The 25,096-nt window shown below is 55.0% G+C and overlaps 3 protein-coding genes across 6 annotated transcripts; all 3 read left to right on the top strand.

Moving 5' to 3' along the window:
* The first annotated feature begins 187 nt into the window (after positions 1–187).
* TAP1 (transporter 1, ATP binding cassette subfamily B member) lies at positions 188–7,692 on the top strand. The gene is made up of 11 exons (XM_080667044.1): positions 188–982; positions 1,381–1,495; positions 1,629–1,759; positions 2,681–2,886; positions 3,316–3,513; positions 4,313–4,441; positions 4,590–4,778; positions 5,349–5,522; positions 5,770–5,932; positions 6,255–6,391; positions 7,094–7,692. The coding sequence occupies exons 1-11, from the start codon at positions 361–363 to the stop codon at positions 7,304–7,306; spliced, it is 2,277 nt and encodes a 758-aa protein (XP_080523170.1). The 5' UTR covers positions 188–360; the 3' UTR covers positions 7,307–7,692.
* Positions 7,693–8,779: 1,087 nt separating this feature from the next.
* On the top strand, positions 8,780–11,566 carry PSMB8 (proteasome 20S subunit beta 8). 3 transcript variants are annotated; one of them, XM_080667037.1, is made up of 6 exons: positions 8,780–9,034; positions 9,761–9,908; positions 10,066–10,177; positions 10,306–10,435; positions 10,818–11,022; positions 11,250–11,566. In XM_080667037.1, the coding sequence occupies exons 1-6, from the start codon at positions 8,888–8,890 to the stop codon at positions 11,336–11,338; spliced, it is 831 nt and encodes a 276-aa protein (XP_080523163.1). In that variant the 5' UTR covers positions 8,780–8,887; the 3' UTR covers positions 11,339–11,566. The 3 variants fall into 3 exon arrangements, with proteins under 3 accessions (XP_080523163.1, XP_080523165.1, XP_080523164.1); XM_080667039.1 differs by having other exon boundaries at positions 8,829–9,034; positions 9,717–9,908; XM_080667038.1 differs by having other exon boundaries at positions 8,854–9,034; positions 9,779–9,908.
* A 1,407-nt stretch (positions 11,567–12,973) lies between these two features.
* Positions 12,974–24,041, top strand: TAP2 (transporter 2, ATP binding cassette subfamily B member). Of its 2 annotated transcripts, none has more exons than XM_080663579.1 (12): positions 12,974–13,150; positions 13,470–13,969; positions 14,050–14,164; positions 16,216–16,346; positions 16,512–16,717; positions 20,080–20,277; positions 20,434–20,562; positions 21,837–22,025; positions 22,179–22,352; positions 22,475–22,634; positions 22,900–23,036; positions 23,324–24,041. In XM_080663579.1, exons 2-12 carry the CDS (start codon positions 13,477–13,479, stop codon positions 23,516–23,518), a joined length of 2,127 nt encoding a protein of 708 aa, XP_080519705.1. In that variant the 5' UTR covers positions 12,974–13,150; positions 13,470–13,476; the 3' UTR covers positions 23,519–24,041. The 2 variants fall into 2 exon arrangements, with proteins under 2 accessions (XP_080519705.1, XP_080519706.1); XM_080663580.1 differs by having other exon boundaries at positions 12,975–13,083.
* The last annotated feature ends 1,055 nt before the right edge of the window (positions 24,042–25,096 follow it).

Genomic DNA, 25,096 nt, shown 5'->3' on the forward strand with positions numbered 1-25,096 from the left:
GGAAGTCTCCACAAATGGGTCCCGCAAGAGGAGGCAAGGGAAGGGGAAGGGGCTGGTGTGCGTGATGGAGAAGGTGGAGCACTAAGGCTGCTCCCCACAACCTCAGATCTGATTCCCACGTCCTCTTCCCCAATAGTCTAGGCTCGCACGTTGGAAATGGGCGGATCTAGGGAGCCGCCGCGCTTTCGTTTTCTCTTTCCCCTAAATGGCTCGCTTCTAGTCAAGAGCGGTCAGGCTCGGCGGGTTCCGGGACTTTCCGGGAGCCCCGCCCCGCCCCGCCCGCCCTTCCACCCTCCGCAGCCGGGGGTCCCCGCGCTCGGGCGCAGACTGGGACCGCACCGGAGCCACTGCCCAGCCGGGATGGCGGAGAGTCCCAGGCCCGGACGCTGCGCCCGCGCGCCGACGGCCAGCTCAGGGTGCCCCGCTCCCTGCGGGAGCCTCCGCCTGGCGTGGCTGGGCACCGCGCTGCTGCTGCTCGCCGACTGGGCGCTGCTGAGGCCGGCGCTGCCCGGGATGTCGTCCCTGCTGGTGCCCGCTGCGCTGCCGCTGCTTCGGGTCTGGGTGGGGGGCCTGATCCGCTGGGCTGCACTGGGGCTCGGGGCCCGTGGGGTCCTCAGGGCAACAGTTGGCACCAAGCGTGAAAGCGGAGCCCTGGGAGGGCTGGCTGCTTTGGAGCCGCTGGCGGCGGCGCTGGGCTTGGCTCTGCCGGGACTTGCCTTGTTCCGAGAGCTGGTCTCGTGGGGAGCCCCCCGCGACGCGGACAGCACGAGGCTGCTGCACTGGGGGAGTCGCCTCGACGCCTTCGCCCTCAGCTACGTAGCGGCTCTGCCCGCAGCCGCCCTGTGGCTTAAGCTCTGGAGCCTTGGGGTGCGAGGAGGTCCCGGGGGTTCTGCAGAAGCGGTCCGTCGGCTCCTAGGCTGCCTGGGCTCAGAGATCCGCCGTCTCCCGCTCGTTCTGGGCCTGCTGATCCTCTCCTGTTTCGGTAAGGGGTTCGGGGGAGAGGGACTGACGCTAGGGGCCTGGGCAGGAATCCAGAGGCATGGTCAGTGCGGTCGGACGGTTAGTGAATTCCTGGGAATGTGGAGCAGGGGAAGGCGACCCAGCTCCCGTCTTGAGGAGACCACCCCCGGACTGGGTGCGAGTCCGGAGTCAGGACAAGAGTGCACCCCAGGCACTGCTCCCCGCCCCCCGCCCGGGGCATCTTACTCCATCACCTCTAGGCTGCCTCCTCATTCAACTCCTAAGAGCCTGGTGGGGCCGCGGGGCTAAGTTCCGGGACTTTCTGGGAGCCCCGCCCGCCCTGCAGGGTGCTGACCCTGGCGAAGAGGGCTGCCCGACTTAGACTAGATACGTGTGACTGACGCCTCTCTCCCTCCCCAGGTGAGATGGCCATTCCATTCTTCACCGGCCGCCTCACCGACTGGATCCTACAAGACGGACCTGCTACTGCCTTCACTCGAAACATCGCGCTCATGTCCATCTTCACCATAGCCAGGTCTGAGGCCCCAGGTGGCATGCTGAGAACCGGGGACCCTGAAAAAGAGGGATTGGAAGTTGGGGCTGCCCTCTGAAGTGCACTTCTGCAGGGACCTTCTCTCTGACCCCTGAACACACCCTCCTCTCTCTAGTGCGATGCTGGAGTTCATGGGCGATGGGATGTACAACAGCACCATGGGCCGCGTGCACAGCCGCCTGCAGGGCCAGGTGTTCCGGGCTGTCCTGCGCCAGGAAACAGAGTTTTTCCAACAGAACCAAACAGGTTTCTCATGAAATGCCTTCTTTATACACCCACCTGCTAGTGTACCCCTCATCCCCTTTACCTATAACCTTGGTCCTCTCGCACACAGACATGGTCATTTCGTATCCTTGGTGTACCCCCAGAGCCGAATACTGCACTCAATACCTTCAGAAAAACCTAGTTTCCCACCCCAGGTTTTAACATAAATTTATCCCTACATGTGTATTTAGAGAGAATTGCAAACCTGGAAATTTTGAGACCACAGAGTCCAAGTGTCTCATTTTACAGGAAGGAAAGTGAGGCCTAGACCCCACATGCTGACACACACATGGTCACATATAGAGAGTGATGCACTTGGGGACAGAACCCATCTCCTGATTTCTAATCCAGTGCTTGGTAGAAATCCAACGGGGTGCAGAGAACCAGAATCCTTAGCATGAAGGAGAAATAAAGTCTCTTGCCTGCTAGTAACAGCAGGAGGCTCCGTAAGTAAGCAAGGAAGGCTGAACCTCAGAGACACATGGTGTCTCACTCAATTCACATGCTAGAAGTCATCGACATCACAGTCTCCTGGACCACTTTCAGCAGGACCCTGCGTTTTTCTCCAGCTCTGTTACATGTGCAGCGTGAGCTGTTCCTGCCCATGTGTGCGGCATGGGGTATACAAGTTCTTTGAGGAACAGAAATCTGCCAGAGAAGTGCAAGTTTACATGGGTGTCAATTTCTTTGTAGTTAAAATGAAGGCTTTTGGCCAGACTTTGCTGTTCTAACACATTCTCCCTGCATTGAGATGCCAGAACTTCCCTATATCCCTCCCCTCATTTTCCCCAGCATCCTTAGAACACCATGTTGACACCCTTCCCTCTGGCACCCGGGCCACTGCTAGTCCCTCCCATCCCTCTGAGACCCTCACTCCACTTTGTCTTCCCCAACCTCCGCCAGGTGCCATCACATCCCGGGTAACAGAGGACACGGCCACCCTGAGTGAGTCTCTGAGTGAGCAGCTGAGCCTGTTGCTGTGGTACCTGGTGCGGGGACTGTGTCTCTTGGGGCTCATGCTCTGGGGGTCACCGTCCCTCACCCTGGTCACCCTGGCCGCCCTGCCTCTGCTTTTCCTTCTGCCTAAGAAGCTGGGAAAATGGCACCAGGTATGTCCAGGGAGTTGCCTCAACCTACACCGACCTTCATCTCCTACCTTGGTGGTCTCAGTTTCTCTCAGCTTTCTTCCTGGCCCCTCCATGGTTCTCCATCTTCATGGACTCCCTGCCCCTGTAGTCTGGTTCCCAGACTCAGTGGGAGTGCTGATCTTCACATTCTCTGTATCTTCTCTTCTAACTCCTGCCCACAATCTGTCTTTAAGGTTACGATCACCAATGAGAATATGATCCCTACCACCCTCCCAAGTCATTTTCTTCTCTAGATCTCTTTAGTATCCAGAAGGTAGACCTGTGTCTCCTTCTCTTCTCTCCTGTCCCTCTGCCTCTTCTCACCATTAATCTCCAACCAGGTCACTTAGGTACAAGTGTCCCTATGGTTTTCCAACCCTGTGTGACATCTCTTGTCTATGTTCTCCACAGGTGCTGGCAGCACAGGTGCAAGAATCTCTGGCAAAGTCCAGCCAGGTGGCCATTGAGGTTTTGTCAGCCATGCCTACAGTCCGGAGCTTTGCCAACGAGGAGGGTGAGGCCCACAAGTTCAGGCAAAAACAGCAGGAAATGAAGATACTCAACCAGAAGGAGGCCGTAGCCTATGCAGTCGACCTCTGGACCTCCAGTGTGAGCACCTGAAGATAAATGCCCATTCCCTTGACCTCGAGATGCCTTGGCTCCATCCCCTTCACCTTGAGCCTGCTCCACACTCCTCCTCCACCAGACAATGCTTGGTTCAGGGTTCTCATCCTAGCAATCTGAGCCTCAATCACCCTACTCAGTGCTCCCTCTTTTTAGGCTAGATGGCTTCCTTTCACTGCGATACACAAAACCTACCTAATCCTCCTTTTAGGAAGATGCCATGTCTTCCAGTCCCAGGACCTTCCTTCACTTCTCAGGGTGTGTGTAGGGAGCGCGCCTCATACTGGGACCGTGTGGGTGTGCTAGTGAGAGCCATGAGAGTGCAGAAACCAAGTATAGGGGGCAGGGCATCTATGATATACTTGAAAGAGAACTAGACCAGCAATACAAGTTCCTGGCTTGGTGATACCATTTACTAGCTCTGTGACCATGGCCTAGTAACACACCTTCTCTGACATGGTTTCCTCATTTTAAAAAATGGGAGTGATATAACCTTGTTTACAGGGCTCTTGATATGAATGTTAGATGATGTACATTCATGAAAGCCTTTTGTGAAGAACAAAATGCTCCCCAACAAGGTGATAATGTTGATAGTGATGTGATGACCTCTGGCATGTGTCTGAGTAAGACTCCATGGGTCTCGGTGGTTCATTCTTTCTACTTACTGAGCCTCCTGCTGTTACAGGGGGAAGGGACTTTATATCTCCTCAATGCCAAGGATTCTGGTTCTTTGCACCCTGTTAGATTTCTACCACAATTCCTTTTCTCTGTGGTCTATCCACAGATCTCGGGGATGCTGCTGAAGGTGGGAATCCTATACGCTGGCGGGCAGCTGGTGACAAGTGGGGCTGTGAGCAGTGGGAACCTTGTCACATTTGTTCTCTACCAGATCCAGTTCATCACAGCTGTTGAGGTGAGGTCCTGCCAGTTTCATTCCCCCTCCCCCCATCCTGTCACCATCCCTGTCACATTCCTTCCATTCTTTACCTTTCTCACATCACATGACCTAGCAAGCAGATTAGGTGCCCCTCCCCCACTCACTATTCATACCTCCCTTCCAGGTACTACTCTCCACCTACCCCAAGGTGCAGAAGGCTGTGGGCTCCTCAGAGAAGATATTTGAGTACCTGGATCGGATCCCTTGCTGCCCAGCCAGTGGTGTGTTGAATCCTTCGGACCTGGAGGGCCTTGTTCAGTTCCAAGATGTCTCCTTCGCCTACCCCAACCGTCCAGATGCCCCAGTGCTGCAGGTGCACCTCCCAGTCCACCACCGTGCTCCCACCTCTTCCACCCTAACACTCTCCCTCATTCAGCCTGCTTAACCCCAGGCACAGGCGGCTCCTTCCTGACCCCCCAAAGGCAAGATGTGCACCATCTGTTCCATAAAACTGAACCGAACTGAAGAGCCAGTTTGGGTTTCCAAGGAGAGTGGGAGAGGGGGCTCTCAGGGAGGACGCCCTCACATCTGAAGGAACTGCTAAAGGAAGATCTGTGCCTCCAGCCTCCCATCTTCCCTCTTTTCCCCTTTGTGATTTTGAATGTGGTTTTTGTTTTCTCCTGGCATCTGATACCATGTGTGTGGCATCGTGGTGCTGAGTCTTTGTTCCTGTCTTTGCCTCATCTTCCAGCTCTACTCCTCTGGGGGTTATATCCCTAGGAACAGAAGTCTGTGTGGGGGTGGGGTAGGGTGACTATATTTCCCCCGTTTTCCTCATTTCTTCCCCCGGGGTTAGACATCCTGCTGTGTAACAAGCCAGTGACAGTCTCAAGGTTAGGGCCCCGGCGGCCTCTTATTGTGTGATTGATTCTCTGGCCTCCAGGGACTGACGTTCACCCTGTGTCCTGGGGAGGTGATGGCACTGGTGGGGCCCAATGGGTCTGGGAAGAGCACCGTGGCGGCCCTCCTGCAGAACCTGTACCAGCCCACGGCGGGGGCGCTGCTGCTGGACGGGCAGCCCCTGGCCCAGTATGAACACCGCTACCTGCACAGACAGGTGAGCAAGAAGTGGTCTGGGGGAGGGTGGGGAGCACCAGGTAAGAATATTCTCACTAAGCATCACTGAGCTCTCAGAAAGAAGGGTTAGGGGATGATGGGAGACCCTGTGTGGAGATGGGGGCATGGTCAGGAGAGAGGGCGTGTAATTTTGCGGTATGATATCAGTGCAGAATTTGAGTCTTTAATATCTATATGACCATTCCAGTATTCCTTATTCCATGACTCTTCCTTGTATTTTGTCCCAGGTGGCCGCAGTGGGACAAGAACCACAGTTATTTGGAAGAAGTTTCCGAGAAAATATTGCCTATGGCCTGACCCAGAAGCCAACCCTGGAGGAGGTCACAGCTGCGGCAGTGGAGTCCGGAGCCCATAGCTTCATCTCTGAACTCCCTCAGGGCTACGACTCAGGTGCTCCATCCACACATGTCACCCCAGAAACCCCAATAGTCTTGCCTTTATTCATCAGTTCTTCCTGCCCCACTGACCGCAGTTTGAGGTTTTAAGAACTAGTTCCTATGGCTCCTTCATCCTCACGTCCTCAGAGCTCCTTCACCTTCCCAGAACCTTCCCTGTCCAGCTGCGCCCATTATTCCTTGCTCCATGACTCTGTCATATTTTGTCCTGGGCGGCTGTAGTTCTTGGTGTGTGTGTGTATGCGTGTGTGCATGTGTGTGTGCACATGGGTCCACATGTGGTTATCCAGCTGTCACCTTGGCTCCTGTCTCTGCAGAGGTAGGTGAGGCTGGGGGCCAGCTCTCAGGGGGTCAGCGACAGGCAGTGGCCTTGGCTCGAGCATTGATCCGGAAACCTCGTGTACTCATCCTGGACGATGCTACCAGTGCCCTGGATGCAAACAGCCAATTACGGGTGAGACTGTCATCTTCTTAATGCCTGTATCCCACCAATCTCCTTTCCTTCACTCATCCTAGTTACACTGACATCATAATTATCCAAACCAGTCCTTGCAATTCTCAGCTCCTACTAGCTTCTCCCTAAGATGCCTAGAACCAGTTACAATAGTATCTACATTCTCTGAAGCCAGACATAAGGAAAAGACTACCCTAATGTCAATATCAATGTTAATTGAGCTTATTCTATTGCCAGGCCTGCTACTAGACCCTTTGCATGTACTGTCTTACTCCTTTCTTCATTGTGAATGCTAGTGAGCTGGCCATTGTTAGCCTCTCTGCAGATGATGAAATGGAAGCTCAGAGAGGTCCAATAGCCTGCTCAATGTCATTCGTCTGTTGAGCAGCAGAGACTGGACCCAAATTCAAGTCTATCTGACTTGAATTCTCATGTACTTACCACTAAGTTGTACTTCTTTAAAACAGAATATAAAAATTCCCAGTCCAGAGGGAGAGAGACTAGTGAATACCCTTAGTTCTTTTCTTATGGGCTTCACCATAGGACTCTGGCTTTTATTCCACTGTTGCTCCTGCACATGAACGGTCCTGAACAGATCAAAGGTTTTAGAGAGAAGCACACAGGCCGCCGCGGTCCTGGCGAGGTCTGTGGGCTCTGGAACAGAGGCCTCCCTGAGCTCTGACAGAGTCCCCTCGTTCCCAGGTGGAGCAGCTCCTGTATGCGAGCCCCGAGCGACACTCCCGCTCTGTGCTTCTCATCACCCAGCGCCTCAGCTCCGTGGAGCAGGCTGACCACATCCTCTTTCTGGAAGGAGGCACCATCTGCGAGGCGGGAACCCACCAGCAGCTCATGCAGAAGAAGGGACGCTACTGGGCCATGGTGCAGGCTCCTGGCGGGTCGGGTGATCCGGAATGAAAGACTTCTCATGGCCCTCCCCTTTTCCTGCTCACCATGGGGGAGAATTTGGGAGCAGAGGTCTTACAGAGCTGCAGCGTGGACAGGAGCGACTCCCTAAAATGTAACCTTTAGGTGATACTTGAAATTCTGCCATGCGTGATAGCTTCTCTCCTAGCTCCTCTTGAGAAATGCAGGTTTCCTGGAAGAAAACCTGGTTTATAACTCCGCTGTGACTGAGTTTACAGCCGGGGTCTGTGTGGCTCACACTGAAAATGAGAAGTATTTAGAATCTACATAAAGGAAAGATCAACTACTTTCCAACACGAGCAAAGGCATATATATGTGACCCAACATACCCTGTGGATTGCTTGATATTTATAATAAAATTGGTGTTTTGTACTGCGTTTCCTCCCGTTTCCTCTCATCAAATGGCTCTCCGACTTTTGCAGCGCACTTCTCAGGAGCCGGGTGACTTCTCTAGCATCCTCGTGGTTCACAGCCACAGTGAGCATTCTCTCTCCTAAGTGTTCCATTCCCTCTGGTTGCCCCGCGACCTCCCCCACCCCCACCATGCCCGCCCCCAAGGATGGACCAGAGTGGGAACGCGCTCCGAGGCACTAGCCGCAGCTCTGGGAGCCAGGGCCTCTCTGAGGTGGAAGACGGAGGGCGAGCGGCTGCAGAAAGCGCCAGGGCGCGAGCGCAGGAGCTCACCCTTCACCACCTCGCAGCCCAGCCCCTGTCCTGTAGGGCTCCGCCGGCACACAAGTGGCACTTGCCTGGGAAATCTCAGCATGGTGGCCGGGGTTGTCTGGTGACTCTCTCCCAATCAGAGAGGGATATGGCACGTGACGTCAACAGTTGCTGGGCGTATTAGGCCAACACAGGTTGCAAAGAGAGGCGGGGTTTAGAGGAGTTAAACTCAGCATTGCCCAGTCAAGCAACAATCACGCGAGGAGGTGCGGGCAGAAGGGCAGTGCTTGTGGGTGGCTGCAGGTTGGGGACCGTTGAACCGGGAGAGGCCCAAGGAAGGACCACGTGGGCAGGTTCAGAGACTGCGCCCTCTCCTTGGTGCCCCACCCCCACGCGCTGCGAGTATATTCTGTTGCCCCAAGACCTGTCCTCAAGACTCAGAGCCCCCCCGCTACTCCTATGCCTCCCCACTTTTATAAAATGATGCTCATATGAACATCCCTCCCCACCCGACGTGACCTCGCTCCGGCCTCTTGCGGACTTCCAGTTTTCTCCTCGAGGCTACGCCTTTACGTGAGGCGACTCCCGCCTGCTCCGTAAATGTCCGCAGAGGATGCCCGAGCCGGCGGTGTCGCCCAGTAATCCCATCGCCAAGGGGCTTTTGAGGCCGCTCCATCTCTTCCTCCCTTTCTTCCGACAGCCTCTCCCCCATTGCTCCCACCGTCCTTGCAGGGGGAGCGGGGAGCCTGTCCCCAGCACACACCTGCCCCCCCGCCCCCCGCACCCCTGCCTTCTTCTCGGAAAGGGCAGGGGGATGTGGAAGACATTCTGGTTCCCTCCCCTTCGGGCTGCGGGCTTTCGCTTTCACTTCCTTCTGCGCGAGCGGCAGATCTCCGGTGCTGGGCCGACATGGCACTGCTGGAGGTGTGCGGAGCCCCCCGAGCGAGGCCTGACGCCTGGGCTCTCCCCCTCTCGGGAGGCCGGCCCGGCTCGGACCCGGGACACTACAGTTTCTCCACGCGATCTCCGGAGCTCGCCCTCCCGCGGGGAATGCAGGTTAGGGCAGGGGGAGAACCCGGGAGGCGGAGCGGGGCGCGGAGGGAGCGGGGGTCCTCCCAGAACCGGCCCAAGGAGGGGCAACGCGGAGGGGGCCACCAAGGAGTCGCCGGGAGCCGCGTTGGGCCCGAGGCAGGGAAGAGGCCTCGTGGGCACCGCCGTGCGGGTCTGAGGGTTAGGAAGTGCAGATTGGGAGGGAGAACTGGAGGTGAGGAGGGGCGCCCCTCGGAAGGCCAGGCGCGTTCCTGCCGGCTCCCCATCACACAGTACGAAGCCTGTCTCCGGCCGCCTGATGGCACAGGCCCTGCGGTGACCTCGGAAAATCTATGCACGGGCGGTTAGTCCCTCACTGGGTGTGTCTTGGATCAAAGTCAAGTAGGCTAGATTTGGGGGGATACCAAATGAAAATGGGGATACCAGTGAAAAACGTGTTTTGTGAGGGTTAAGTGACCTAATAATGAAAAACCATTAAAGCCATCCTTAAGAGTTGTAGCTGTGGTCACATTTTTTTCTTGCTTTTCTGAAAGATGGCAAAGGCTGGTGCGGTGCCTGCTCCTTTCCCTCCCCAGCCATTTCCTCGTAGAGAGGGCTGTGGACGATTCAGTTCACTCATGGTTGGGGAGTCTCTGTACCTTCTGGCTAGAAGGTCTTCCAGCCCTCCCTGAGAGGGAGCCTCCTGCAGGGGCTTTCCTGCCCCTTTCCCCGCCTTTTCTCTCGCCCGCCCAGCCCTCCGAGTTCCTCCAGGCCCTGCGCGGGGACCGAGAGAGCAACGTTCAGATTGAGATGGCCCATGGCACCACCACCCTGGCCTTCAAGTTCCAGCACGGAGTGATCGTGGCCGTGGATTCTCGGGCCTCGGCTGGGAATTACATCGGTGAGTGGCCTGTCCCCCGAGGCCAGCTCCCAGGCCCTGGGCCCTCCTCCCAGCATGGCCCAACCTCTACACCCAAATGGAGGCTGGTATTGACGTAGGACACACAGGGAGAGCTGTGGGTTCATTCCTCCTCTCTCAAAACCCCATCTTCTTCCAGCCACCTTAAGGGTGAACAAGGTGATTGAGATCAACCCTTACCTGCTTGGCACCATGTCCGGCTGTGCGGCCGACTGTCAGTACTGGGAGCGTCTGCTGGCCAAGGAGTGCAGGTAGGCGGCCTCTCGTCTGCCTCCTAAGGCTACCAGTCAGTTCTGGATCCTGGGCCCTGCAGATCACTGCTCTTCACTCTTCCCCCTGCCCTCTAAGCTCTCTCCCCTCACCGCCCTGTCCTCACCAGACTGTACTACCTGCGGAATGGGGAGCGCATCTCAGTGTCAGCAGCCTCCAAACTGCTCTCCAACATGATGTGCCAGTACCGGGGCATGGGCCTCTCCATGGGCAGCATGATCTGCGGCTGGGACAAGAAGGTGGGTGCGGTTCATTCTCCATATCTTCCCACTGGTGACGAGAGATCGGTCCTCCGTTGAACCTCCCACTGTCTCCCCTACAAGATACGTGGCACCTAGAGTCCTCGGTTACAGGCCTGTCGCTGCGTGTCCACGGCCATTTCTGGGTCCAGATGGGGACCATGGTTTTATAAGCCTGTCCCTTTTGATAGAAGAGCTGATGTCATGTTTGTTCCCCCCACCTCCAAGGTTCTATGATTGTTACTTAAGTGCTGTCTTGGCTCAAACACCCCTGTGGTAAATTCTTATTCTTTTGTCCACTTTTTATGGGTCACATTTGAAACTGCGTGTGACCAAAAACTCCCTCTCCGTCTCCAACCCGGACCCTTCTCACATCCATTAGGGCCCTGGACTCTACTATGTGAATGAAAATGGGACCCGGCTCTCAGGAAGCATGTTCTCCACTGGCAGTGGGAACTCCTATGCCTACGGGGTCATGGACAGTGGCTACCGGCCAGATCTCAGCCCGGAAGAGGCCTATGACCTGGGCCGCAGGGCTATTGTTCACGCCACCCACCGAGACAGCTATTCTGGAGGCGTTGTCAATAGTAAGAGACCAGTGCCCCCAGCCCTGGGCCCAGAAGGGGGATTGACATTGGGCGAGGGGGAGGGGGAAAGGGAGGGGGAGAGGGGGTTTTCAGAGCCAGAAGAGGGGCACTGGAGACCAGTAGCAAGGGCTGTGGTGTGTGCTGTTGTCACAGCCTTCAGCATAACATCATTAACGGGACTTGCCGGAGCGGAGGGCGACTCCCTGTTCTTTCCCGTTCGCCCGCAGTGTACCACATGAAGGAAGACGGCTGGGTGAAAGTGGAAAGTACAGATGTCAGCGACCTGATGCACCAGTACCGGGAGGCCAAGCAGTGACCGAGGCTCGGCTGGGCAGGCCTCCTCTGGGAAAGCCAGCCACCTGGGGCCTGAGACAGCTTACCCTCCAGGAGAAAGAGGGCCTAGCCCGGGCCCAGGGAGAGGAGCCGGCGGCGGGGTGGGCGGACTGTCCTTTGTGTGTTCTCTGTGTCAAGGAGCAACCCCCCCCCCCCCGCAGCCATCTGGGTGCCCCACTAAGTACAATAAAGGAACCGGTTGTAAAGCCTCTGTGTGGCGGCTGAGTGGGCTTGGGGCTGTGAGGTGGGGGCGGGGACAGGAAAGAAAGAAAAGCTTTTCCTTAGAAGACAGACTCAAACCCCCACTTAACAAATGGGGCCTCACCAAATGTTTCTCCTGGATTTGCTGCCACATGCAACTCTCCAGAACCCAGGACCCTGATCATCGTAATCTGTGGACACGTATTTGCAGTTTAATTCAGGGTAGGGCACTAGAACAACTTAACGTGTTAATTCAGGGTAGGGCACTAGAACAACTGTTTCTGAACTGACGTGTGGGATGACAAAGCTCCCACCTCGCAGGTGTGTGGTGATTGGAAACTCGGCACCACCGACCTGAAACAGCACGTGGGAGATGCTGGGCTTGAATGTAGAGATTGACATCAGGGGCTCAGTGTCATGATGTGTTGTGCTCCATCGCAGGATGACAGGACCAGGATGGAAGAGGAAGAGATAAGGAGGACGCCCTCAAGTGGGGGCTATAGGAAAGGTCAGGAGGTTAGAAAAATGAGACAGACACTGCGATTTCCCGGGTCACTCTGGAGCCACAGGGAGGAATGCAGCCGGCCACCTCCCAAAGGAGAGCTGTTAAAGGAACAACTTGAAAGTAGGGCGAAGTTGAGCACGAAGCTTTTTCATTAGGGAAAGATCCTTAAAATCCCGAATGGACAGGGGTGGAGAAATTGTAGCTATCCCCCACTTTAAGTTTCTCCCCTTCCCCAGTGTTTCCAATTTGAAGTGACTCACTGGTACCCAGACCAACAAGGTTTCAAAAGGGTCATTGGGAACCCCAGCCGTCACCTCTAGGACAGCTTGTGTTTGGGAGGTAGTTTCAACCCGAAGTGTCATTTCTGGAATCAGCCAGTGCGCATGCCCCATAGATAGGCTCTGGGTCAGGCAGGACCTGCAGGGCCCTGGCCTCTGGGTTCTCAGTGCCAAAGGAAACCAAGAAACCAAGTCCATCCCTCACGTGCGGAAGCTGCTCCAACATAATTTGGAGGCATTTGCATACGTGCTCTGCTCCCGGGCTGAGTGGCTGCTGCCTTCTGCGTGGGAGGCCCTGTGTGCTTCTCGCTCCAGACTTGGCTGTTTTTACCCCAAGACCTTCAAACTGGAACTTGGGTGGGGAAGAGGGCACTTCTCAAAACGGGTTCAGAGCTTGAGGTAGCAAGACCTGGAGGCAAGACAATCCGGTGGTTCTCCAAGTACAAAGCATCCCAGCCCTCGAAACAGCTTTTTTTAAACTTAGTGACAATTTTTAAAAGTTGCAACGGTTTTCTGTTAGAATAACAGTCGCTAAGGGCGAGAGACTCCCAGGCCAGCAGGTGCGGCCGGGAGGGGGCCCTGGCGTGGCGTCTGCGGTGTCGCGCGCCCCCCGGTGGCCGCTCGGCGCAGAGCCAGGGCCGGGCCAGGAAGCGAAAGCGAAAGCGAAAACGGCGGCGGGGACATCCTGGGGGCTGGGGCGGGGGCTGGGAGTGGGGGTGCGGACCAAAGGGAAGCCAGGCAGAGGTAAGGGAGCCGGTTTCCGAGCTCAGCCTTCAGCATCTCACAAGGAGACCTCCGGAGCTGCAGGCCTGTGAGTCCGTGCAGGGGGCACCCGCAGCGCTACCAGGGACGTTGACCAGCCTGCCGGTTCCTTGCTCCCCTGCTTCCTTACCCCCCCCCCCCCCTGGACTCGAGGGTGCAGGGGCAGGGCAGGGGTCGTGGGATTTTTAAGGACGAAGGCCCCCGCCAGGCTCCCAGCTCCCTGGCAGGCTGCTGCCTTCTGTCGGGGGAGGATGCACCGACGGGCGCGCGCACCCGGGAGGTTTTGGGGTGGGTCGACGGAGTGGGGGTGAGGAGGGGAGGACAGAGCGGGGACTCCAGCTCCCTAATTCACGCCCTCCGTCGCGTAGGCACACCATGCGGCTCCCCGACCTGAGGCCCTGGGCCTCCCTCCTGCTGGCGGACTGGGCTGTGCTCTGGCTGCTCCGGGGCACCCTGGACGCTCTGCTTCCCCGGGGGCTTCCGGGCCTGTGGCTGGAGGGGACCCTGCGGCTTGGAGGGCTGTGGTGGCTGCTGAAGCTGGGGGGGCTGCTGGGACCGGCGAGGACACTGCTGCTCGCGCTCTGCCTGGCGCCCCCTCTGTTCCTCTCCCTGAGGGCGCTGAGCCCAGGAGCCTTGAGTGCGCCCCCAGCCAGCGTGGCTGCGGCCCCGTGGAGCTGGCTGCTGGCGGGGTACGGGGCTGCGGCGCTCAGCTGGGCGGCGTGGGCCGTGCTCAGTCCCCCTGGACCCCCCGAGAGGGAGCAGGACCAGGAGAAGAGCCAAGCCCTGATGTGGCGGCTGCTGAGGCTCTCCAGGCCGGACCTGCCCTTCCTCGCCGCTGCCTTCGTCTTCCTCGTGGTCGCCGTGTTGGGTGAGTCGGGGGAGGCACTGGGGACGCGGTGGGAAAGGCCCTGGCACCGGCACCGACCTGACTCACCCTCCTGGTTCCAGGGCAGATGTTAATCCCGTATTACTCTGGCCGTGTGATCGACATCCTGGGAGGTGATTTTGACCCCGAAGCCTTCGCCAGCGCCATCTTTTTCATGTGTCTTTTCTCCCTAGGGAGGTAGGTGATGGGCGATGGGTCATGTGCTAAGCCCCAACGGGGCCCCGCACAGTCCTAACTGGCACTTACTTAAACGGAAGCATGCGTGCGCTTCTGTTTCTATTTCATGCGTCCACTCATTCCTTCACTCGCCATTCTTGCCCACCATCTTCAAAGTTTGTATTACGTGATCACAGCACAAAGACAGTGAATGTGGTGCAAAATGCAGTGGCTCAGTGGCCCCTCAACATTTTCATCTCCATGAAATTCTTCTCCTTTGTCTTCTCCCTCCCACCTCAAGTTTGTTTCCAAAGTTACCCTCTTGTCATGGCGGCGTGTTTCTCCCTGACCCTTCCCCTCTCCTCTTTGAAGATCTTACTCTGCCCCTTGTTGCTCTTCTGTCCGGCACCTTTACTGTTCCCCACTTCATTGCTTTGCTCTCTCTTTTTAGACATACCCAGGCATCTGCTGTCAACCACCTACTGCCTACCTAGGGCTGGGGCTAGGATGAGGTGGGTGAGGCACCGAGGACACACAAGTGAAAGAGTTGCTCACTCTCCTCACCCTCATACCTGGGAACCCCAGAAACCACTTCATTATGTCTTAATTCCATTTTTGCTGAAACCGATTTCTCAAAAGTGTTTTTTTTTTTTTTTAAATCAAACTTAAAAAAAATTGGTCATCAATTCTCTTTGCTTCTGTAGCACTTGGCATAAGAACAATCTCTCATTGTTGATCTCTTTCTTGAGTTAGCTTTTATGAACTCCCTTTCCCCTTCCCAGGCCACTCTGGAGACCTCCCTCCTCCGGACCTTACATATGGACTTTCCTCCTGACTCAGGCCTTTGATCTTTAAGAACATTTTCCCCACTGAGCTGACTCAGCTCATCTCTGTAGGTGACTCCAAGATCCACATTTCCGTGTCCAGCTCCAGCCTTGTAATCCAGTTGCCCCCTTGACCTTTGGCTTGGATAGCCCACTCTCATCTCACACTCCACATACCCGGGGCTCCAGATACTTCACCTTCCCTCTTGGTCTTGTTCCCCCCCCTTCCTGAAAGCATCAGTCCCCTGGGCTCCAGCATCAGCGTCAGGGATGTCTTCCTCGTGTTCAGAACTAGCCATGTTTTTTCTGCTTTCACAGTGTTTCTCCTATGGCTCTGTTCTCTCTGTTCTCACTGCGATCAAAGTCCAAACCCTCATCATTTTGTGATTGACTATATCCCAACAGCCTCCCAAACCTGGTACTAGATTTGTGTGAGAAACCCATATTTTGTAAAATACCCACTTCCATGCTTTCACATTTCCCCTTCACATTTTATTGTAAACTAGAGGGCCGGTGCATTAAATTCATGCTCGGGTAGGGTCCCTAGGCCTGGCCAGTGATCAGGGCTGATGGTGGTGGGGGAGGAGGGCACCTTCTGGCTGCTGGCCAGGGCCTTCCTTCATTCTGTGTCGCCTCCTGGTGGTCAGCACACGTCATAGCGAGCAGTGGAACTCCTGGTGGGTGGAACTCCAGAGGGGACAAATTGCAGATTAGCCTTTTATTATATAGGATATCTGGTTGGTCTAAGAGGAGCTGTCCAACTCCAGGGCCCCTAGAGTGGGGAACAACAAGATAGGGCTCAGGGGCTTGAGAGGGTGGTTCCCTCAGAGAAGTACCCAGAAAGAGGAGGAAGGACTTTGGGGTGGGGAGAAAGGAGCCTGAGACCGAGGGGAAGCTTGGAGGGATAGCTGGGGGAGGCCAGGCAGTCACAGCTGATCTCTATTTATGATATCTTCTCACTTCTATTGTATTCTTCCCTTGCGTCTGGCATAAATACTGGTGAATTTGTACGAGTTAGGATTTTGTTCTCGAGTATTGCTCACCATGCCTTTTTTTCCCCCTGTCCTCTGCTTATTTCTGCCCCTCTTGCCACTGTCCTTGTCTGGTTCATTTCTCTCCTGCCTGTCCTGGAATACTTCCCCCAACTTTGTATTTCTTTTCATTCTGTGCTTTCTCCTTTGTTTCCTTCACTCATTCCCTCCCTCCTTCTCGGTCCCCTTCCTCGTCCCATCCCTCCTGACCCCACAGCTCGCTGTCCGCAGGCTGCCGAGGAGGCTGCTTCGTCTTCACCATGTCTAGGATCCACTTGCGGATCCGGGAGCAGCTCTTCTCCTCCCTTCTGCACCAGGACCTGAGTTTCTTCCAGGAGACTAAGACAGGTGGGGCCTGGAGTCCAGGAGACTAAGACAGCTGGGGCCTCCCCTCACTGCACACAGCCTGTCCCCTGGCCTGCACGTGGAGGAGGTGCTCAAAGGAGGGGGAGGGTCGGGGCAGTTGCTGGGTCTACATTGCGCAGGGCTCCCTCACCTGCTCTGTCCTCTCAGGGGAACTGAACTCACGGCTGAACTCGGATACCAAACTAATGAGTTCCTGGCTTCCTCTTAATGCCAACGTGCTCCTGCGGAGCCTGGTGCAAGTGGTGGGACTGTACAGCTTCATGCTCAAGCTGTCGCCTCGACTCACCCTCCTGTCTCTGTTCGAGATGCCTCTCACAATGGCGGCTGAAAAGGTGTACAATGGCCGCCATCAGGTATGCGTGGTGGTTAGGGAAGAACCAGTCCTAGAGATCTCTTCTCAGCCCTCAGGGCAGCAGTTCTGACAGCTTCAGAAGGTCCATGACCCCTGGGACTGTATGCGTGTGTGTGTGTGTGTGGGGGGGGGGGGTGGAGGAGAGAGAGAAGGATGGAGGGAAGGCACATTTTTCTGAGGAGAGGGTAATTTTCATCAGATTCTCAGAGGAGTGTGCACATACCTTCCGCACAAAAGATTAAAACTGCCACCTTAGAGGGTTTAGGCAGAGCTTTCCCCTTATAATCAATCAGCAGGAGTGTAGAGCAGGTAGAATGTGAAGTCATGTTAGCCCCATCTCCTCTCTCTTTTACAAAAATTGTGGTAAATGTGCGTAACATAGGAAATTACCATTTTACACCATTTTAAAATGCCATTTCAGTGGCATTAAACACATTCACACTGTTGTACCACCATTACCAGAAAGGGGACCTGGCCCCGAGCAGGTCTGCTCAGGACTGGCCAGCAGTGTGTGGGTTCTTGACTTCGTGCAGGAAAAACTTCACAGCATGAGTCCAGGTCACTATGAGGCAACGTTTGTTATAGCTGCGGGCGTAAAACAAGGAAGGGCCTAGCCTAGAAGAAGCTACAGGAGAGCCCAGGCTGGGCCGCCCTAGCTCTCGGGGAGTCAGAGAAAAGGGGGCCTTGGGGGCAGGTTCAGGGGTTAGCCTGGGACGAGCTGCCACTGCCCATTGCTCCCCTGGTTGCAAGCGTTGTGGGGTCCTTTAGAGTTTAGGAGATGCACACCTGGGGTGGGGGGAGAAGTGGGGGAAGAAGAGGGGAAAGGGTATGGCGGGGCTGCTCCCCAGAGGGAGAGCCCACACTGGGTCCTTTGTCTTGAGGCTTCATCTTCTCACAGGAAGGAATCTTAGGGGAGGTCTCGGGGTTTGGGTGGGGATGTTCAGCAGAACACTCATCAGTTTTCTAGGTGGGCTCCTTCAGGGCCATGGTAGGGAGTCATCAGTCATCGCAGCTGGTCCTGGCTTTGCCCACCTGGTTTTGCTGCGTTTGTGAGCCTGCAGCTGAAATACAGCTGAGGCCTAGATGCTATCTCTAGGGAGGTGACCTTCTGTATCTGCTGTAAATTGCTCTGCAACGTGTCCAGCTCCCTGCCTCAGTTTCCCCATTCCACTTGACCTGGCTTACTGGCCTGTCTCACAACCATCACCACTGTATTCTGCAGAGCTCTTTTCAAATGGAAACTCCAACCCAGTAAACAATAAATCCATCCCTCCCTCCCCCTGGCCCCTGGCAACCACCATTGTACTTTTGGGTTTGATTACTTAGGTATCCTATAAATGGGTTCATACAGTGTTTGTCTTTTCGTGACTGGCTTACTTAATTTAGCATAATGTCCTCAGGGTTCATCCATGTGGTAGCATGTGTCAGAATTTTTCTCCTTTTTTAAAAAAATATTTTTATTGATTTCAGAAAGGAAGGAAGAGGGAGAGAGAGATAGAAACATCAATGATGCGAGAGAATCATGGATCTGGCTGCCTGCTGCACACCCCACACTGGGGATTGAGCCTGCAACCCGGGCATGTGCCCTGACCAGGAATTGAACAGTGACCTCCTGGTTCATAGGTTGATACTCAACCACTGAGCCAAACTGGCTGGGTGGATCTTTCTCCTTTTTAAGGCTGAGTAATATTCCATTGATGCAGACAGCACGTCTGTTTATCCAGTCATCTGTTGATGGACACTGGGGTTGCTTCCACCCTTTGGCTATTGTGAATAGTGTTGCTATGAACATAAATGTACAAATGTCTGTTTGCATCCTTGCTTTCAATTCTTTTGGGCATATACTCAGAGGTAGAATGCTGGATTGCATGGCAACTTTATTTTTAATGTTTTGAAGAGCCACCATGCTGTTTTCCACAGCGACTGCACTATTTAAGTTTCCACCAGCAATGCACAGGGGTTCAATTTCTCCACATCCTGGCCAACACTTGTTATCTTCTGTGTTTTTAAAAATTACATTCCTTGCACTTATTTATCTTATGACTGGAATTTTGACCACTTTCATCCAATTTTCCTACCCTCTATACCTGCCTTTGGTAATCACAAATCTGATCTCTTTTTCTTTGAATTTGGTGTTTTTTTATTTTTTTAATTTTTTTTTAGATTCCACTAACAAATGAGCTCATACAGTTTTTGTCTTTGCCTTCTCTGACATCTCACCTAGCATAATGTTATTAAGTTCCATGTTGTCACAAAAGGTAGATTTCCTTTTTTAAGGGCTGAATAAATGCATTTATATATTACTTAAAAAATAGCAACCGTCTTAATGACTGTGAGGTGATATCTCGCTGTGGTTTTGATTTGCATTTTCCTAATGCTTAGTGTTGTTGAACATCTTTTCATGTGCTTATTGGCCATTTTTATATCTTTTTTTTTTTTTTGAGAAATGTCTATTCAAGTCCTTTGCTTATTTTAAAAGTGGGTTGTTTTTAAATTGTTGAGTTGTAGGAGTTCTCTGTATATCCTGTGCTCTATCCTTTCATCAGTGATAAGCAAATGTTGTCTCCAATTCTGTGTATTTCTTTTTCACTCTATTGATAAGAGTCCTTTGATGCACAAAAGTTTTTCATCTTGATGAAGTCCAGTTTGTCTATTTTTTGTTTTGTTATCTGTGCTTCTGGTGTCGTATCTAAGAAACCATTGCCAAATCCTGTGTCCTGAGATTTTCCTGTGTTTTCTTCTAAGAGTTTTATAATTTTAGCTCTTAGGTGTAGGTCTTTGGTCCATTAAAAAATAAAGTTTTTTTAAATTGATTTCAGAGGGGAAGGGGGAAAGAGAGAGAGAGAGAGAGAGAGAGAGAGAGAGAGAGAGAGAGAGAGAGAGAAACATCAATGATGAGAGAGAATCATTGATCAGCAGCCTCCTGCAGGCTCCCTACTGAGGATGGAGCCTGCAGCTCAGGCATGTGCCCTGACCTGTAATTGAACATGACCTCCTGGTTCATAGATCAAAACTCAACTGCTGAGCCACACCAGCAGTGGGTCTCTGGTCCATGTTAAGTTACATCTCCACCTTCTGTTAAGTATCTGTGGCTCCTTGGGAAACGACCCCACCTCTCTTCTTCAGACACGGGGGAGGGGGGTGTGTGTGAATGAGCTCAAATGAAAGGAAATAGTGTGTGTCCCCCACACTCACCAGCACGAGAGTGCGTGCTCCCTTGTTCCCTCCCTCCTCACGCATTTCCTCCGGGAAATGAAAGGGAGAGGGGAAGAAGACAGCTGTGTTCCTAGGTAGACTGGGAGCATCGGGGCTGGGATGCTGCCTTCTGCTCGCGAACCCCTGCATCTCCTCTCGCGTTTCCAGGCGGTGCTTCTGGAGATCCAGGACGCGGTGGCGCAGGCAGGGCAGGTGGTGCGGGAGGCAGTTGGAGGGCTGAAGACCGTGCGCAGTTTTGGGGCCGAGGAGTACGAGGCCTGTCGCTATGAGGAGGCCCTGGAACGGTGCCGGAAGCTGTGGTGGCAACGAGACCTGGAAAGGGCCCTCTATTTGCTCTTCCGCAGGGTGAGCAGGCGGAGTGCCTGGGGGCGGGACTGGAAACCTCCAGGGGTCCCTGCCGCCCCCCCCCCCCCCCCCCCCGTGGTAGGGACGGGACAGGGCGGGGCTGGGACCGGAGGGAACAGGAGTCTGTCTCAGCCGCTCCTTTCTTCTCCCTCCCAGATGCTGCACTTGGCCATGCAGGTGCTGATGCTGAGCTGCGGGCTGCGGCAGATCCTGGCGGGTGACCTCACGCGGGGCGGGCTGCTCTCCTTTCTGCTGTTCCAGGAGGACTTGGGCCACCACGTGCAGGTGCGTCAGCAGCCGCGCATGCTCTCTCCGTCCCTCTGTTTTCTCTCTGGCCTCTGGGCCTTGGGATTTATTGGTTCTCCTTAAAAACACAAGACAAAACAAAATCCCAGCTCATTGTGTTATGAAGAATTTAAAACATACCCTCCCCCCTCCCCAAGGACAGACTTTAATGAACCGCATGTACCCATCACCCACTTTAACAAGGATCAGTTCATGCCCACCTTGTTTAATCTGCACTCTCCCCTCCTCCCCCACCCATATTATTTTGAAGAAAATCCAAGATATAATTTCATATATAAATATTTCAATTGTATTTCTAAAATATAAACATTAAAAATATAGCGTGGCTGACATGGCTCAGTGGTTGAGCATGGACCTATCAACCAGGAGGTCATGGTTCAATTCCCAGTCAGAGCACATGCCCAGGTTGCAGGGTTGATTCCCAGTGGGGGGGCGTGCAGGAGGCAGCCGACCAATGATTCTCTCTCATCGTTGATGTTTTTCTCTTTCTCCCTCTTCCTTCCTCTCTGAAATCAATAAAAAAGTATGTTAAGAAATATATATATATATATATATATATATATATATATATATATATATATATATATAACCACAAAGCCATTATTGCACCTGAAAAATTAACGATGATTCCTAAAATTCACCAAATACAGTCAGTGCTCAGTCTGCGCTTGCCTCATACATGTAGTGCGTGTATGCATTACATTCTCTCTCTGGGATGGAGCTGTGGTGCGTCAGCCATGGGCTCGATGGAGCCATGAACTTACTGGGGCTGCAAAGCAGTGACACTGCCATCCCGTCACGTACCGCTGGATGGACTTCCCCTCTACTGCTTGGTGCCCAGCTGTGCAGTGTGACTAGAAAAGGCAGAAGGAGAGTTTAGCTCTTTCCCTGGACTTAGGGTTTCAAAAATAGTTCGTCATTTCATCTTGGGCTTTATTTTGTAAACTTCCTAGACATTTGTTGAACATTTTGTGTGTGGAGAATTGTGGGAGGCGCCACGGTGGGCACAGTGCCCCTCCAAGGACGTCCCTGCCTCTCTGTGCACCAGCACACGCCGCAGCGGGACTAGGAGCGGCCGGGCGGGAACAGGGGGCATTGGTGCTGCTTGTAGATCAGCCGAAGCGCACCTTTAAAGGTGGACATTTTCCGGACAAGGGGAGTGTGGCTGGGGTGGGGGGTGGGGGGCGTGGCAGAGCTGCGTGAGCAGCGGAGGCTGGTTTCTGGGGGGCTGACCCTGCCCTCCTGTCTCCCAGACGCTGGTGTACATGTGCGGGGATATGCTGAGCAACGTGGGCGCCGCCGAGAAGGTGTTCCGCTACCTGGACCGGCAGCCGAACCTGCCTCCGCCGGGGACCCTGGAGCCGCCCGCGCTGCGCGGCCTGGTGGAATTCCGGGATGTCTGCTTCGCGTACCCCCACCGCCGGGACCAGCCGGTGCTCAAGGTGCCCGGGCGGGCGGGACGGGCTCCCTGCCCCGCTGCCTGGGTGACCAGGCCTCAGAGCTGGATCAGCTGCTGCTGAGGGGCCGGCCTCGCCTCTGAGGGAAAGAAGGGGCCCGAGGGAGGAGAGGCAGACCTTAGTCTCCTGCTTTCCCAGGGGCTGACGTTCACCCTGCGCCCGGGCCAGATGACGGCGCTGGTGGGGCCCAACGGCTCTGGGAAGAGCACCGTGGCGGCCCTGCTGCAGAACCTGTACCAGCCCACGGCGGGGGCGCTGCTGCTGGACGGGCAGCCCCTGGCCCAGTACGAGCACCGCTACCTGCACAGGCAGGTGTGTGGGAGGAAGGGCGGGAGGCAGGAGGCGTGGGGCAGGTGCACGGGGTCCTGGGAGACACTCAGGGAGGAGGGGAGGACCCTGCGAGGTGCCACGCCGTCCCCCGCTCCCCCGCACAGGTGGCTGTGGTCGGGCAGGAGCCTGTGCTGTTCTCGGGCTCCGTGAGGGACAACATCGCCTACGGGCTGCAGCGCTGCAGCGACGAGGAGGTGATGGCGGCTGCCCGCGCGGCCCAGGCTGATGAGTTCATCAAGGACATGGCGCATGGACTGCATACAGGTACCTCGGTCTGCACAACGGGAGCTGATTTGGGGTGCGGGCGGTGCCCGTGTAACTCCACGGTCTCTGCTCCCTTGCCCTCCCCGGGGCCCTCACTGCCCCTCCCAGCACCAGGCGCTCCAGGGCAGCCCAGCGGTGCCACCCCACTCCGCCCTTACCCAGGGCTCCTCGCGGTGCCAGGGAAATGCCAGCTGTGCCGGTCCCTGTTTGTGGGAGGGGGTCGTGGTCCCTTGTATGTGAAGACGGATGTTTCTTGGCCTCTCAGACGTAGGGGAGAAGGGGAACCTGCTGGCCGTGGGGCAGAAACAGCGTCTGGCCATTGCCCGGGCCCTTGTGCGGGACCCTCGCGTGCTCATCCTGGACGAAGCCACCAGCGCCCTGGACGTGCAGTGCGAACAGGCAGTGAGTGCGGGGCAACGGGCCTGGCGGGGCAGGGGCCCCCAGTGGATGGAGCACCTGTGTCTTCTTGTGGGGGGAGGGGAGGGGAGAGGAGAGGATGGAGCATGTGGTGCTGTGGGGCAGTCCCGCGTGGGCTGCTGCCTTTCCCACTCTGAGGCCTGTGACTGAGGAGGGCAGTGCAGCCCTTTGTGGGCCCCTTTCCTGCCTCCTGGGTTTCTCTCCGTCTGTATCCTAAACCGGAGGGGGCGGGCCAGGGGCGCGGCGCCCTCCTGAGGCTGTGACCCCTGCAGCTGCAGGACTGGCGCTGCCGCAGGGACCGCACGGTGCTGGTGATCGCGCACAGGCTGCAGACGGTGCAGCGCGCCGACCAGGTCCTGGTGCTGCGGCAGGGGCAGCTGCTGGAGCCCGAGCAGCTCCGGGCGGGCCAGGACCTCTACTCCCGCCTGGCGCAGCAGCTGGAGGGCTTGGAGGGCTTGGAGGACTGAGGCCCAGCACTGGCCCCCCGCGGCCTTCTGATGAGCAGCGCGCTCTGAGCCTCCTGGGCTGCACCTCCTGGCAGCCCGGGTCGCTCCGTGATGCAGATTTGGACCACGCGTGCCTTTGTCTGCGGAGGGGGCTGCTGTCTGTGCCCAGTGACCTTATTTCCTTGAAGAGCAGCGCAGTGCCTGGTGCCGAGCCGGGTACTGTGCAGAATAAATGAATTTTAAAATACTTTTCTTGTGATCTAAGCAGCACACACTCACATAGAGAAGTAGGTCTGGCCTGTTTCACTTCCCAGAGGTGACCATAGCTACTTTTTCACTGGCTCTCCTGCTAGTCTTTTATCTGTTTGAGAGCTATCGTAGCCAAACGGACATAAATATTCCCGCGGTTGCCCCTCTGTGTCCTTCCCCATTCCCACCAGCGTCTGATAGTTTGGGAGCCGGAGTACGGAGGGGCAGAGTTCAGTTCCATAATTAACAATGTTAATAAAAAATGGATAATAACTGCTGTTTATATGTTTAATGTGAATAGGAACTGTGCTAAGTGTTTTTCATGTGTTATCATTTTGAGTCCTTATTCTCAATCCTATGAGGTGGGTATTATCCCCATTTTATAGATGAGGAAACCGAGTCTCAAAGAGATTAAATAACTTCCCCAAGCTTACACAGTGGAGCCGGAGTTTGAATCCAGGCCTGACTCAGAGCCCACACTAGGCCATGAATCATAATAAGCTCTTATCCACTACCTGGCACAGGGCTCGATTCATTGTAGACAAAACTACATGTCTGTTGGGTAAGTGAATACATCTCTTTCTTCCATTGTCCTCATTCTCAGTCCTCCCTACAGGGACCAACCAATGAAATGCAAAGCTGTACACATTTCTGGTTACTGGGAGGGGCTACCTGTGAAGGCTCCTATTCTAGGAAGCAGAAGCTTTCACATTCCCAGAAACAGCAGGTACTTTCCAGCGCTGGCAGTGAGCTGGCCAGGGCTGCTGCTGTGTGTTCTGTTCTGCCTGGAAACTAGGCAGTGGGATGGGAAGAACCCTGGCTGCCCACCCGCAGCGCCACAGCTCGGGCTCTTGAACGTCATGAGGGTGAAACATGGCTTTGGAGAGACGCAGGCCAGCCTGATTCCTTCCCCCGCCTGCCAAAAGTTCTTCCTGCATTTATACAATGGGAATTATAATTCCTGGACCTCCCAACCTGTGGAAACCAGCCCTCATGAAGAAGATGATCTGTTGAAATTCTGTGGTATCCTCGGTACAACTGCACCCACAGACTCATAACACTTTAAACCCAGAAAGGAAAGTGGCCAGAAACCACAGCTCAGCAGCGATAGAGCGGGAGGAAAAGTCGGGCGCCGACGGCAGTGCAGGAAGCTCAGCAGACCGTAGGGCCTTAAGATGTCCCCAATGTATCTCAGGACAAACTCCCAGGTACCCTATATCAGGGACACAGAAGAATGTTCCCTGACAGTCAAGGCAGTCGGTCTTGACAGACAAACCCTGCAGGTGTGGTCTGTTTAGCAGCGACAGGGAGTTCTGCTTGTCCCAGAGTTCTAGTTCTCTTCATTCACCC

This window comes from Plecotus auritus (assembly GCF_963455305.1).
Source record: "Plecotus auritus genome assembly, chromosome: 4".
In the NCBI taxonomy this organism is placed as follows: Eukaryota; Metazoa; Chordata; class Mammalia; order Chiroptera; family Vespertilionidae; genus Plecotus; species Plecotus auritus.

Bases quoted from the DNA above. Each gene is read 5' to 3' on its own strand.
- TAP1 (XM_080667044.1), top strand. From the start codon at position 361: ATGGCGGAGAGTCCCAGGCCCGGACGCTGCGCCCGCGCGCCGACGGCC. The intron at 4,442-4,589 runs GTGAGGTCCTGC...CCTCCCTTCCAG, and splicing joins AGTTCATCACAGCTGTTGAG to GTACTACTCTCCACCTACCC. The intron at 6,392-7,093 runs GTGAGACTGTCA...CCTCGTTCCCAG, and splicing joins ATGCAAACAGCCAATTACGG to GTGGAGCAGCTCCTGTATGC.
- PSMB8 (XM_080667037.1), top strand. From the start codon at position 8,888: ATGGCACTGCTGGAGGTGTGCGGAGCCCCCCGAGCGAGGCCTGACGCC. The intron at 9,909-10,065 runs GTGAGTGGCCTG...ATCTTCTTCCAG, and splicing joins CTCGGCTGGGAATTACATCG to CCACCTTAAGGGTGAACAAG. The intron at 10,178-10,305 runs GTAGGCGGCCTC...TGTCCTCACCAG, and splicing joins CTGCTGGCCAAGGAGTGCAG to ACTGTACTACCTGCGGAATG.
- TAP2 (XM_080663579.1), top strand. From the start codon at position 13,477: ATGCGGCTCCCCGACCTGAGGCCCTGGGCCTCCCTCCTGCTGGCGGAC. The intron at 22,026-22,178 runs GTGCCCGGGCGG...CTGCTTTCCCAG, and splicing joins GGGACCAGCCGGTGCTCAAG to GGGCTGACGTTCACCCTGCG. The intron at 23,037-23,323 runs GTGAGTGCGGGG...TGACCCCTGCAG, and splicing joins ACGTGCAGTGCGAACAGGCA to CTGCAGGACTGGCGCTGCCG.